The 14232-nt window shown below is 28.3% G+C and overlaps 5 protein-coding genes across 5 annotated transcripts; 3 read left to right on the top strand and 2 right to left on the bottom strand. All coding sequences in view use genetic code 12, as the record gives it.

Annotated features, from left to right (window-relative positions):
• Positions 1–512: 512 nt before the first annotated feature.
• On the top strand, positions 513–1574 carry CD36_16750 (conserved hypothetical protein; the record flags this gene model as incomplete). The annotated part of the gene is made up of 1 exon (XM_002418109.1): positions 513–1574. The coding sequence occupies one exon, from the start codon at positions 513–515 to the stop codon at positions 1572–1574; it is 1062 nt and encodes a 353-aa protein (XP_002418154.1).
• An 887-nt stretch (positions 1575–2461) lies between these two features.
• CD36_16740 (lipid acyl hydrolase, putative) lies at positions 2462–4948 on the top strand (the record flags this gene model as incomplete). Its single annotated transcript, XM_002418108.1, has 1 exon — positions 2462–4948. The coding sequence occupies one exon, from the start codon at positions 2462–2464 to the stop codon at positions 4946–4948; it is 2487 nt and encodes an 828-aa protein (XP_002418153.1).
• A 677-nt stretch (positions 4949–5625) lies between these two features.
• On the bottom strand, positions 5626–6354 carry CD36_16730 (peptidyl-tRNA hydrolase, putative; the record flags this gene model as incomplete). Its single annotated transcript, XM_002418107.1, has 1 exon — positions 5626–6354. One exon carries the CDS (start codon positions 6352–6354, stop codon positions 5626–5628), a length of 729 nt encoding a protein of 242 aa, XP_002418152.1.
• A 349-nt stretch (positions 6355–6703) lies between these two features.
• Positions 6704–8083, top strand: CD36_16720 (conserved hypothetical protein; the record flags this gene model as incomplete). The annotated part of the gene is made up of 1 exon (XM_002418106.1): positions 6704–8083. One exon carries the CDS (start codon positions 6704–6706, stop codon positions 8081–8083), a length of 1380 nt encoding a protein of 459 aa, XP_002418151.1.
• Positions 8084–8227: 144 nt separating this feature from the next.
• Positions 8228–11599, bottom strand: CD36_16710 (transcriptional regulatory protein, putative; the record flags this gene model as incomplete). Its single annotated transcript, XM_002418105.1, has 1 exon — positions 8228–11599. One exon carries the CDS (start codon positions 11597–11599, stop codon positions 8228–8230), a length of 3372 nt encoding a protein of 1123 aa, XP_002418150.1.
• Positions 11600–14232: the final 2633 nt, after the last annotated feature.

Raw genomic sequence — 14232 nt, 5'->3', positions numbered from 1 at the left:
TATTTGTTGTTGTTGTTTCATAATTGACACAAAATTGATTTCAAAGAAAAGTTTTTTTTTTTTTTTTCGCTTTTTGCTGTCACACATACTTTCAGTCTCTCTCTTTCAGTCTCTCTCTCTTTCTCTCTTAATTGAGACAATGAATAAACAATAAACTAATCTTTCATTCATTCATTCACACACACACATACACTCTCTCTATGGTATGTTTAGTTCCACCCGTATAATCCATTCCCATACACTATATATATACTCTCTTATATATTGATTCTCTACAAGGTATTTTACTCTCTTTTTTTTTATTTATTTATTTATTTATTTATATATATATATATATATTTCTTATTAATCATTTTTATTTTACCTACTTTCTTTGCTTGCTGGTTTCAACTATTATTTCCTTCGTTCTCATCTCCCAAAATAGCAATTCAAATTCAACTTTTTATATTTCCCTACCTTTTTTCACCCCCCCCATATTCACTACACAATTATAATTGGATTATTAATATTCAATGTATAAATCATTATCATCTACCACCAGTACTACAAAACTAAAACATCAACCTTCTAAACTTGATTTAATTGATGATACAACTTTAACTTCATTACCATTACCTCCACCTCCACCTTTAAGACGTCATCTTTCCCGATCACAATCACAATCACGATCACGATCACGGTCCCTTACTTCTTCTTCACAAGGTTCAAAATTATCTCAATCAAATAGTATAAATAATTCTATGAGAATTAATAGTAATAATAGTAATAATAATTGTCAATTGAAAAATCTTGATGCTAATTATTCTTATGAAGAGATTGGTGTTGATGATATAGATGATATTTGTTATAATGATGAGGAAGTAGGAAATTACAATAAAGATAAGGATTATGATTATGATTATGATTATGATTGTGAATATGAATATGAATACACCTTTGATGAAGATAGTCAAGATCCAATAGTTTTAATTGAAGATTATTTCCAACCTCAAAATATTAAATTCTCCAATAATAATAGAACCACCACCACCAACACTACCATCACCACAAATAATAATACCCTACTAGATCAACAAAAATTATTACGACAACAATCATTAGCAAATTTTAAACAAAGTTTATTACTAATACATAATTATCATAATCCTCTTAATTCTACCAACCATACTAATACCACCTATAACAATGAATCCGATTTAATATTAAAAATCAATCGTAAAGAAGATTTACAAGCTATATTTGGAGAAATCCCTGGTTCAAAATTACTTAAATATTGTGAATTTTGTGAAAAACCTTTATATGAAATATCTTCAATCATTAATAATAATAATAATAATAATAATAATAACCAGAGTCTGCAACAACAATATCATTATGAATTTATTTGTGGTGATTGTATTGAGACTTATGATCATTATTATAATCTGGAATTTGCCAATATTGCTATTGGTAGTGATTGTGGTTATGGTTATGGTTATGGTTATGGTAAAGATGGAGATAAAGATAAAGATAATAGAAATAAATTATGGAAGATTTTCCATTCAATTTCATATAAATATAAAATTATTGAATAAATGATTACACGTATAGATAGATAAATAAATAAATAAATAGATAGATAGATCTGAAATAGAGAATAAATTCATTTTATGGTATATGAAACAACTAGACATTGATTAGCTTTGCTCTGTAGGAGTTGTTGTTTTGATTGCAAAAAAAAAAAAAAAAACTTTGGGGTAGTGTGCCAACAACCAGTAAGCAACAAACATTTTTTAAGAGATTGTATTTTGTTGGGTGGTTGTTGTTAGTATTCCCAACCATCTATTAACACCTCCCCCCCCCCCTCCTCCTCCCGTTAAACATTCCACTAATCTCGTGGATAATAATTCAATCTTGTTTTACTACAACACACACTTTACACATTTCTATTCCTACTTGGTAATATTTGTGTCACCCAATAAACACACTTGATTTAAGCCTTGTGTTAAATTCATACAACTTGTAATAAATATCCCCCTTTTTTTTTTTAGCTCAAATTTTGATTAACAATAATAATAATTATAATAATAATCAATAATAATCAATAGTTATAATATATTATTAACCCATCTTTTATGATATACTACGTAAGTATATAAACTCTATATGTTTGTTGTTTCTTTTTTTTTTTTTTTTATATATATAAGTTGTGTTTACTACTGGTGAATTCTTTCTGTTTAAATAAATCACCCAACAATAAAACAGTACTAGTCACGTGATCACGATAAGAGTGTGATAAAAAAAAAAAATTTTTCCCTCCAATTGCCGTTGCTTGGCTCCTCCTCCCCACCTCCCCCCTCCCCTCCCCCCCAAACTTCCTTCCAGAATAATAATTATAATCATTGGTTAAATTCATTATAAACAATAATATCACTATAACTAATACTGATTATAAATCACATATTGTAATACTTTCCTTTCCATGACAGAAAGAATACCATTATTTGAAGAAGATAAAGATTATATTGATGAAGATCATATTAGTGAATTTGCCAAGGCATTAGTATGGCAAGATGATTATGATTATGATGCCAATACTCCAACACCAATAAATGATGAAGTTCCAGCGATTATGAGTTCAATGAATTCAATAAATGACAACAACAACAACAACAACAACAACATGAATGGTGGTGGTGGTGGTGGTGGTGATGATGATGATGATTCTTCACTGATTACAGATGATGATATAATGAATTCATCATATTTTGATAAACAACAACAACAACAGCAACAACAGTCAGATATGAAATCAAATGATAGTCTAATATCAAGACCACAAACAGGAACTACGGCAAATACTAGTACTATAAGTCTTTCTTTTTCTAGTAAACGACCTGATTTAATTTCATCTAAAAGTGATTGGTTCCCTATTGGTACTAGTTCACCAAAGAAAGGAACTACCAAAAATAGTCATCATCATCATCATCATAATAATAAGCAAAAAAGGTCCACCACTACTAAATCAACGATTGAAATTTTGAAAAATGAATTTCGAAATAGTTCAACTTATACATTATTAAGATGGCCAATTTTAATATTTGTTTTCAGTTGGATTAGTATATTAGGAATTATTTATTTTATGATTCGAATTTATGTGGCATTACTGGAATATTTAATTACTTGGAGAGGTGAAAGGAAAAAATTAAGAGATAAATTACGTAAATCTAAAACTTATAAAGAATGGATTAAAAATGCTTTATTATTAGATAAATTTTTAAAATTAGATAAATGGCTGGAAATTCCTAAATTTTCTTATTATGATTATAAAACTATTAAATTAACTATAATTAAATTACAAAAATTACGATATGAAAAAAATTTAATTGAATTAATGGTTATATTACAAGGATGTTTAAAAAAAAATTTTGCTGGAATTGAAAATCGTCAATTATATTCTCATAGATATTATGGGACAAAAAATTTAGTGGAAGAATATTATCAAGAAGTAATTAAATGTCTTGAATTAATTATTAATGATAATAATGATAAGATTGATATTGAAAGGAAATGGAAATTTTTCAAAATTGTTCTGAAAAATTATGGTAAATCAGCTTTATGTCTTAGTGGAGGGGCATGTTTTGCTTATACTCATTTTGGGATTGCTAAAGCATTACTTGATGAAAATTTATTACCACAAATCATATCAGGAACTTCTGGTGGTGGATTAATTGCTGCTTTATTATGTACTAGAACTAATGAAGAATTAAAACAATTATTAATACCTCAATTAGCTAGAAAAATTACTGCTTGTGAAGATCCTTGGTATATATGGATTCCTCGATTTTTAAAAACTGGTGCAAGATTTGATGCTATTGATTGGGCTCGTAAAGCCAATTTTTTCACTCATGGTTCAACTACTTTTGAAGAAGCATTTCAAAGAACTGGTCGTAAATTAAATATTTCTACTATTCCTGCTGATCCTCATTCTCCAGTTATTTTATGTAATGATATTACATCACCTCATTGTATTATATGGTCAACATTATTAGCATCACTGGCAGTCCCTGGAATTTTAAACCCCGTGGTATTAATGATGAAAAATCCTATAAATGAACAAGTTATACCATTTTCATTAGGTAGTAAATGGCGTGATGGATCATTAAGAACTGATATTCCTATTGAAGCTTTAAATACTTATTATAATGTGAATTTCACCATTGTTTCTCAAGTTAATCCTCATATATCATTATTTTTTTTCGCTCCAAAAGGTACTGTTGGTAGACCAGTTACTAGTTCAACCAAAAAGACTCGTTCAAAACAACAATATTCATCATTTAGAGGTGGATTTATTGCAACTGCTTTAGAACAATTATTAAGATTAGAAATTAAAAAATGGTTACAAATTATTAAATCATTAGATTTATTACCTCATTTATTACAACAAGATTGGCTGAATATTTGGTTACAAAATTTTACTGGTACAATAACTATTTGGCCTAAAAATAAATTAAGTGATTTTTGGTATATATTAAGTGATCCAACAGAATTAAGAATGAAAGAAATTATTGAAAAAGGTGAAAAATGTATGTTTCCAAGATTATTATTTATAAAACATCGAGCATCAATTGAAAATGTTATTGAAAGAGGGAAAAAATTGACATTAACAAAACTTAAACAAACCAAAAATCAACAATCAGGGTATAATGATGATGATGATGACGATGATGATGATAATGATGATGAGGGAGGAATTAGTGATTATGATGCTCAATCATTTCAAAAAGTTGTTGGATGGAGTAATGAAGATAAGAAATTATTAGATGAACTTGATAATGATAATGAAGATGAAGATGAAGATGAAGAAGAAGATGAAGAAGAAGAGGACTATGATGATGACGATTCATTAAGTGATAGTTTTGAAATAACAACTGAACATTTAAAACAAAGACGTAATACCATATTTTAATAAAAAAAAAAAAGAAAGATTTCCACCACCACTACCTTCCCATTAAAGTGATGGATATTATTATTATTATTACATATTTATATAGATACATAAAAGAAACCCCTGTTTACACTATATATATATATATATATATATGATATATTTAGAATTATCTTTGAATGGAGGGGGGGGGTGAGGAATTAAAAGATTAAATGATATGTTTATTTCCAATTCAATTTCCTCATTTATGTTTTATATTTATACAATAGTGTTTTATTTTGTTTCTATTTTGTTTATTCTTAATATAATCAATACAACCAATTGATGTAATATTGGATCCTCCTATATTTTGATTGTGAGGAGTGACAAAAATTATTGATAATTAGTTTTAAAGTCTCTTTTTCTAAAAGTCAAAGTCAAAGTCAAAGTCAAGGTCAAAGTCAAAGTCAAAGTCAACGTCAATTCAATTTCATATTACAAATCTAAAATGAAGTATTCAAAATGGGAAAAGAAACACAATGGAGAAAGATATTCAAATGAATTATCATAATAAATCGATCAGCCCCCCCCCCTTCCTCCTAATGCCTGCCTCATGATTCATAATACCATACATACACCGGCATTTCATTTATGATAAATCTTTTTTTTTTTTTTTGATTCACTTTTTCTATGAAAATTCAATCAAACCTTTGTTGTCATCATGTCTGTGAAATTTCTAATTCTTGTTTTCTTTTCCATAATTTTGTCATTTTTGCATTAAATTTATTAATATCTTTAATCATACCATTATTATCATTATCATTATCATTATCATTACTTATTTGTTGAATCATTGAATCAATATATAATTGTAATAATTTAAATGATTCTAATTCTAATTTAATTTTTTCAGATTGTTTATTAAATGGACTTAATATCCATTGTTTCATAATTTCTCCATTAGGATTGCTACTTGGTTTTGGTCCAATTCCAATTCCAAGTAAATAAATTGTTTCATCATTAAAATTGTTATCAATCATGGCAAATTTTAAATCTTTTAATCCATTATGTGATTCATTATTATTTTTATTGGATTTATTTTTCTTAAATTGTTTTAATTTAATCGTACCTAGATTATTTTCAAAATCATCATATAATACAATCACGGTAACAACTTGTTGTTTTAAAAATGATTTATATTCTTTTGATGATTTGAATTTATTCCATGCTTTAGAAGATTCATTCATATATGTATTTGATTTAATATAAATTATATTATTTAAACTATCGATGGATAATGAATATAATGAATAATTATGTAATTGTTTAATTGAAGAATTTGAAAATTCCATTAATCGTTTTAACATGAAATGACCAACTGAATGACGAGTTATAGGACCAGGATTACCAATTGAAAAAAATATTATAGGTGGGTGAGAATAACTCATGATTAATTGTAGTATAAGTAGAAATGATGATAGTGATGATTATTTGCAATCATAGAAAGAGTCATTTTTCAGTTTTTAAAAAGTATTAGTTGTTCTAGAAGAAGAAGAAGAAGAAGAATATATGTGGAGGGCGTGTATGGTGCTCAAAAAACCAAAAAAAAAAGGGCACTACAAACTTCAACAACAACACACACACACACACACACACACATTATCATTATTATTTCTACAATTACGTCCAAATTATTCAATGAAACAATATTAGATTCTTTTTTTTGTACATTAAAAATTTTATTGAATACCAACAACATAGTTATTTAAGGGTCACGAATATAGAGATAGATAGAATATGACTAGTAACAATGATGATGGTGATAATAATTTAGAAGAACTTAATTTATCTGTTGAGATTATTAATGAGTATGATAATGGATCACAAGAACAATTAGATGTATTAGAAGCATATCAAACCAATAATGATGAAGAAGAAGCAAGAGATAATAAACTAGATAATCAAGAGATTAATGGGGAAGAGAAACAAGTTGATACCATCAAGAATAATATTGAAGATGGTGATAATAAATTAAACAGTCAAGATATTAAGGATGAAAAAGATGATGACGATGATGACGATGATGACGATGATGACGATTTTGATGATTTTAATGAAGCTAGTTTCCAACAAGCACTGACAACTGGTTCTACAAATAAAGAAGTCAGTGAAGCCAACAACAACAACAACAATGAAGATGATGAAAATGAAGATGATGATGAATTTGGTGATTTTGATGATTTTCAAGTCTCCCAACAATCATCCCCACCACAATTACAACAACAACAACAACAACAATCTCAATCAAGTTCAATTAATCAAATTAGTTTTCCAACTTCAATTTTCAATTCACCAAAAGAATTTTCTCAACAATTAACCAATATTCTTGATGAAATATTCCCTACAACAATTATCAAAAATGATACCTCTTCTTCACCAATACTAAAAGACAATACTATATCTTCTAAACAATTATTAAATGAACGATCACAAGAAATTTATCAACAATTATCTACATTACCTTATTTACAACCAACAAATTGGATAAAACTGAATATTCGTCATAATTTACTTATAAAATTAGGTATACCCATAAATCTTGATGAATTGAATGAATCAACTACAACCACCAAAAATAATTTTCAAAATGAATTTAAAGTTCCAAATAATAACACTTCTATTGGTGTTGGTGTTGGTGTTTCTAATTCTGGTTTTAGTTTTGGTTTTGGTTCACGACGAAAATCATCAATTTCTATTGATGATATAAATTGGAAACAATTAGAAATTGATTTAGATTTAAAAATTCCTAAATTTGAATCATTAAATATTGATAATAATTTAAAAAATTCATTAATTGATTCAACTTTAAATAAATTAAATCAATTTGAATTAGATAATTTATATCATAATAATCATAATAATACTAATAGTAATAGTAATAATTCTCAATGGATTGATGAAAAATTATTAAAATTAACCCTGAATTATAATGAATTATTAATATTAAGTAGTATTTGGATTAATCAAATTGATTTATTACATGAAGAATTTGAAATTTATGAAAATGTTATACAAAGTTTTATTGGTTATAATCAAAAATTACATCGTGAAGAAATTTTTGAAAATTTGAAAAAATTGAAAAAAAAAAACAAGAAAAAGAAGATAGGTAAGAAATAAAATGAAATAAAATAAAATGAAATAAATATATTATTAAACCAGTTGTATAAAAATAAATAAGTAATAAATAAATAAATAAATATATATATATAATACAATCATTATTTGTTTGTTTTTTTTTTTTTTTTTTCAATTCAATTCAATTCAATTCATCATATGAAATAATGAATGAATATCTTCATTCATATCAATACCTGATTGTAAATTCAAATAATTAAATGCACTATCAATAAAATTAGTTTGGAAACCTGGAGTATGTGGATCACGAGTGTTACCATTACCACCATTATTACCACCATTAAAATGATGATCATTATTACCATTACCATTACCATTACCACCATGAAATTGTTCTTGCAGTTGTGATGGTGGTGCATCTCTCATAGTCATTTCTTGATTCATAGATCCATAAATATTACTACCAATTCCATTATCATGATTATTATTATTATTATTATTATTATTATTACTTTGTTCATCATAATTTGGAGTTGGTGATTGTACTCTTGTTGGTGGGATACTAAAATTTGGAAATAATTGTGTTGGTTCAAAATTATCAATAAAATCTTGTTTATTAGTTAAATTATCAGTAACCATAGATATTTCCGGGAATGATTTAGTTGATGAAGTTGGTGAAGTATCTGTAGTTGGTTTATCACTAGCATCACTAGTTTCACCTTGTGCTGCTCGTTTCATAGGTAATTTATATTGTTTCACTAATTCTTCAATTTGTGGTGGTCTTAAATTATGTTGAATATTGGTATTGCCATTGTTATTATATACAAAATCTTGTTGTTGATAATGCAGTTGCAGTTGCTGTTGCAGTTGCTGTTGTTGTTGTTGTTGCTGTTGATCTTGAAGTTGTCTTAATGCATGAGATACATTAGCTGGTGATGTTTGATAATCTTGATAAACATTTCCTCCAGGAGAAATCCCTGATGTTGTTGAATTTGAACCAGGTGAAAAAATATTCTTTCTAAAATTATCTTCATGTGGAACAGATCCATATCCTTGTTGTTGTTTTGTTTGTGGTAATGGTAATTGTGATGAACCTTGTCGTGGTTGTGGTGGCAAAGGTTGTTGTTGCTGCTGCTGCTGCTGATGATGATGATGCGGAGGTGGTGGTTCTTGATACGTTGTCACTTCAGGTGTAGCTTTCACTCTTCCATAAGTATCTGAAGCTAATGGACTTGTTGAAGAATTTTTCAATTTCTCATTAGCTACAGTTTCTTTATAATCAGCAACTTTAGAACTACTTTCAATAAGTTTTGATCTTTTCAATTTATCATTAGCATATTTATCAAATAATTTCAATAATACTCCAGCAATGGGCCAAGCTTTTTGTAATTCTTTTAATACTGCTCGTGATACATATAATGAATCAGTAGCAGTTGATGCAATAACTCCATTAGTTGAATCAACATGATAAATCAACATAATTAAAGCACTAAAAGCAATATAAATAAACATTACTGGAACATATTGTAATAAATCTCGATCCAATAAAATTTTCGATATAATAGAAATCATTCTTGCTGATTGGAAAGAAATCCCCCAACTAGGATATTTATAATTATTGGGATTAGTTGATGAAGATCTTGCCATTCGAACTAAATTTGATCGATGAATTAAATATAATCGATTATAATATTGAGCATTTAATAAACATGCATAAAAATTTTGAGTCAGATTATCTGCTAATGAAAATGATAATTGTGGTGGTAAATTAGTAAACCAAATCCCCATTAACATATCACAATGTTCAATAATAGAAAATGCATTTCTTCTTTTCATTGATTCTGATTTAACACTATATTGATGTTTAATAATAATACCGGTGATTTCAGCAAGTTTAACTAAATGAATAAAATATAATGCTTGAGTTTCATCAACAGTATAAGGATCAATAATACCTAATTCTGCATCAGTTTCATCAAAATCATCAATGGTTAACATGGGGACATCACAATCATTTAAATCAATAACAACTGGTCTTCCAAAAGCAATAGAAACATTACGATCTTTTTCAAATAAACACCACCAAATTCTTCTCCAAATTTTTTTTTCTGAAATAGTTAAATTTTGTGATTTACTAACATCACGTTGGAATCCAAATCCTTGAGCTAATCCAACGGCTACTCTAGTCCAATAAAATGAATTTTTTGTAACATCTTCAGGACCATCCCAATAACTACCAATCAAAATTAAAGTTTGAATAATTGATATTGGATCACTTTCATAATTTGTTTCATATAATGCTTTAGCTCGACGGAAAAAAGTTATACTGGCCAAATCATTAGTTCCACGAGAATCTAACAATAAAGGATTTTTCGAAACTCGACATCCTAATAATAATACTGCGTGTAAAACCATTAAACTTGGATTATCATTAGGATCATGGAATTTTTTCATAAATAATGAACGATTAATCACTGGCATTAATGGATGAACATGTTCAAAATATGCATTAATTAAATCAAGGGATAATTCCTTGTTTGGTAATAAAAATGCCCCTCTAATTTTCAAAATTTCTAATTCAACTGAATCTAATGTAACATCCATAGTATCAAAAATATCTGTAGTTAATTCAACATGATTTTCACCAGCACGTTGAGGTACAACCCCAATTGATGACAGACCTAAAAATGTTAAAGAAGTTTTAGCTTTAGAATCAAGTAATTCCTTTTTATGCATCAGAGGACGATTTTTATAAGTTGAAGTTAGTGATGGAGGTACACTAATTTGAGAAATGTTTAAAATAGGTTCATTTGCAGAAGTTGTAGAAGTGGAATTGTTTATGGTAGATTTAGATAAAGATGATAATGCAGAAGCGGTAGTAGTGATGGGATTGTTGTTGTTGTTGTTATTGTTGTCGTTGTTTGTTGCTGCAGCCGTAGCCGTAGCCGTTGTCGAGGAGATGTTCGATGAATTCTCCAGTACGGGTAGTGTCCCATTGTCTGATGTATTTGTGGAGGAAGATTTTTTCTTTGTGTAATTTTTTTCTTTAACACTTGACTTGGTTGCAGTTGAAGTTGAAGTTGAAGCTGCTGATTTACCAGTAGTATTGGCGTTGTTGATGGTAGTACTTGGTGTTTTTGAATTAGAAGCAGTTTTTTGCTTTTTAGCTTTGGATTCACCTGATTGATTGCCTCTTTTTTTAACTTCTGGAAGTATACAATCACAACCAAATGTAATACAATTTGTACAAGGTATATGAATTTCAGCATCACATCGAACTTTCCGTGATCGACAAACAGTACAAGCACGAGAACCTCTAGGACGTTTATATTTGATAGTGAATGCTTTTGGTTTATCTTTTCGATTATTAGTAGAAGAAGATTTGTTGGTGTTAGTTTTTGTTGGATTCAGTTTTTCGTCATTGCTATTGTTATTGTTGTCATTGTTCTTGTCATTATTTGTGGGGGTGTCTGTTGAAACCTTAACATCGGAGTCAACATTCTCGGAGATAATGTTTTGATTATCTTTTTCCACTTTGATTTTGATTTGACCAGTCATGATTGAAGTGGGAAAAAATATAATATATAAAGGATATAAGTAGGTACAGTAAGTTTGTTCAAATGAAACAAGAATGAAGATAGGATTGGTTTTTTGAAAAGAAAAAAGGGAAGATAAATGTTGGCAAATTGGTTTCTTGCTTTTCCTTTTCCTTTTTCTTGTCTTGTCTTTGGGTTTGAATTTGTTATAAATTAATGATTATTTAATCACTTGGAAAAAATTACTAGGTTGGATTTGAATTCAAATATTTATCCGTTAAAATGTTTAATCTGTAACGGTTATTTGTTAATTTTCACCTTAATATTGCTAGATATTTCGGGTGAGGAGGAGGAGGAGGAGGGGAGGGTGTCAAGTAATGGATGCACAACTTTAACAATATCAATAAATAGATGAAAACAGGGAGGGGGGATGGGGGGGAGGAATACTTATGAAAAAACTTGTTGAACTCGATAGAAGAATGAAAAAGTAGAAAGTTGAAAATAGAAATAAGAGAAAGAAGGAAAGTAGAAAGGAAATTTTTTAATTATTGATTTTTATTTTCCGGTTTTTTAACCAAAAGTTTTTTTTTTTTTTTTTTTTTTTTTTTCAATCAAAAGCAAAAATTAAAAACTTTTCCTTTCCTTTAAATTCTTTAAATTTTTAGTTTGTTTAATTTGAATGGTATAGTTGGAGATTTTGATTTGTGTAATAAATTTATATTAATTTTAGTATGGTGAAGCAAGAAGAAGAGCAAGAAGAAGAGCAAGAAGACGGGATACTCACCTAACCAATCAATAACAATACTGTTATCATTAATATTTTTCACTATCAACAAGAAGGAGATAGAAGATTGTTTGATTGTTTGATTGTTTGATTATGTATGTGTATATATATTTGATGCGGGGGTAAACAAAGGGGGCAAGCCATCGCTCTCTCTCGGTCTATTCCGCTTCCCCCTCCTCTTCTTTATGTCCTTTACCGCCTCATTCTTTCTTCTCCTTTCGCTTTTCTCGCCCACCAACTGCAACAATGATGATAATATGGTAGCAAATCAATGAACTAAAAAAAAAAACATTCTCGGCTGGTGGCGGTGGCGGTGGCAGGTAGGAAGATATTAGGCGCGGACGGTAGTGGTAGTAGTAGACCAGTTACAAAAGTAGGTCCCTTCTCCACCCAACTGTACACAAAATGGTTCCAACATTAATATTAAGATTAGGGCGATAAACAATTAACAGAAAAAAAAAAGAAAAAAAAAAAAGAACAAAAGAGGGGAGAGGAAGAGGGGGAAGAGGAAGGGAGAGGAAGAGGGGGGGGACAAAATAGCAATGAAATTTTCTACAAGCACCTTCTTCTTCTTCTTCTTCTTGTTGTTGTTTAAATTAAGTGATTTTCCTTCTATCATCTGATCCTTTAATACAATATCAGTTTTAAATTAATACTGAAAATAATGGCACTGGAAGAAGTCAAACGATCAATTTACTTAATTATTATCTTTTGCGTAACTACTAAGAACTATCTTATAACAGATAATTTGGTGACGTAATAAAGAACATAATAATAATAATATATATTATTACTATCGATGAAGGAGGAGAGTCACACAATTCAAACAATATTAATTTAGAGCAAAAAAATTGACAATAAAGTGGCAATTCAATAATTCAACCACCACAACCACACACACACCCACACACACACCCACAACCACACACACACATTCTTTGTCATTGTTTTGCCCACTTGTCTCTTTTTTTTTTTTTTCCATGGGCTATTCAAAAATCCTTCAATTTAATATATATTATTGATAATTCAACACCCATTTTGGTTATCCATATGTTCACACAGTTTAAGTGTAATTCTTAATGTCTAGTTTTATAAGTAAAACACAAAACTCGGTGCTACCATTTAAGAATATTTGGGTTTAATTTTTAAACTTTTTTTTTCCAAGTGAAGCTATAGTAAGTATCAAATATAGCTTAACAATCTCTATTTCTGTTGTTATTGTTTAATGTTAATATTTAAACTATGTTCAATGGGCTTAGTAGAAGTATCAAATATTTGCCTTTCTCTTTTTCTTTTTTTTTTTCACCTTTTCCAATTTCTTCCCGAGATATTATATCCGATTTGAATTGAAAAGGTTTAGTTTATTGATATTGACTTAATTAAGAAAGACGGGTTTATTGGATCATTGTTTTTTTTTTTTTTTTTTTTTTAACAAAACTAACTCCGAATTTGATTATTCGTCAATTGAATCAATAAAATGAATTAGGAGTTAAGAAAATGTCAGGAGTTTAGTAAGTTATAAAGTGGTATTTTTAAGGTTTATGGATGATTATTCTTAACAAATAGTTCATATACATATATCTATATATATATACAAGTGTTGGTCATGAGGAGTGGAGTTAAGAAGTACTACTACTACTATCAATTGAATAAATATTAACACTTAGTCTGGTTTTTCGTTAAATCCTTCCTTCTTTTTTTTTGTTTGTTTGTTTGTTTGTAATTGTTCATATGGTTATGGAACTGCTAAAGTGTTTGGTATGTGTTTATTGAATTTTTGTTATTGACACTTCCTATTGTTCAGTAAGAGTATTCGATTTATTTTCCACGTCAAAAAAAACAATTGTGTCTAATAATAATCAGAATATAAA

The sequence above is a fragment of the Candida dubliniensis genome, chromosome 2 (genome assembly GCF_000026945.1).
Source record: "Candida dubliniensis CD36 chromosome 2, complete sequence".
Lineage (NCBI taxonomy): Eukaryota > Fungi > Ascomycota > Pichiomycetes > Serinales > Debaryomycetaceae > Candida > Candida dubliniensis.
This window is presented reverse-complemented; position numbering and strand designations above follow the sequence as displayed.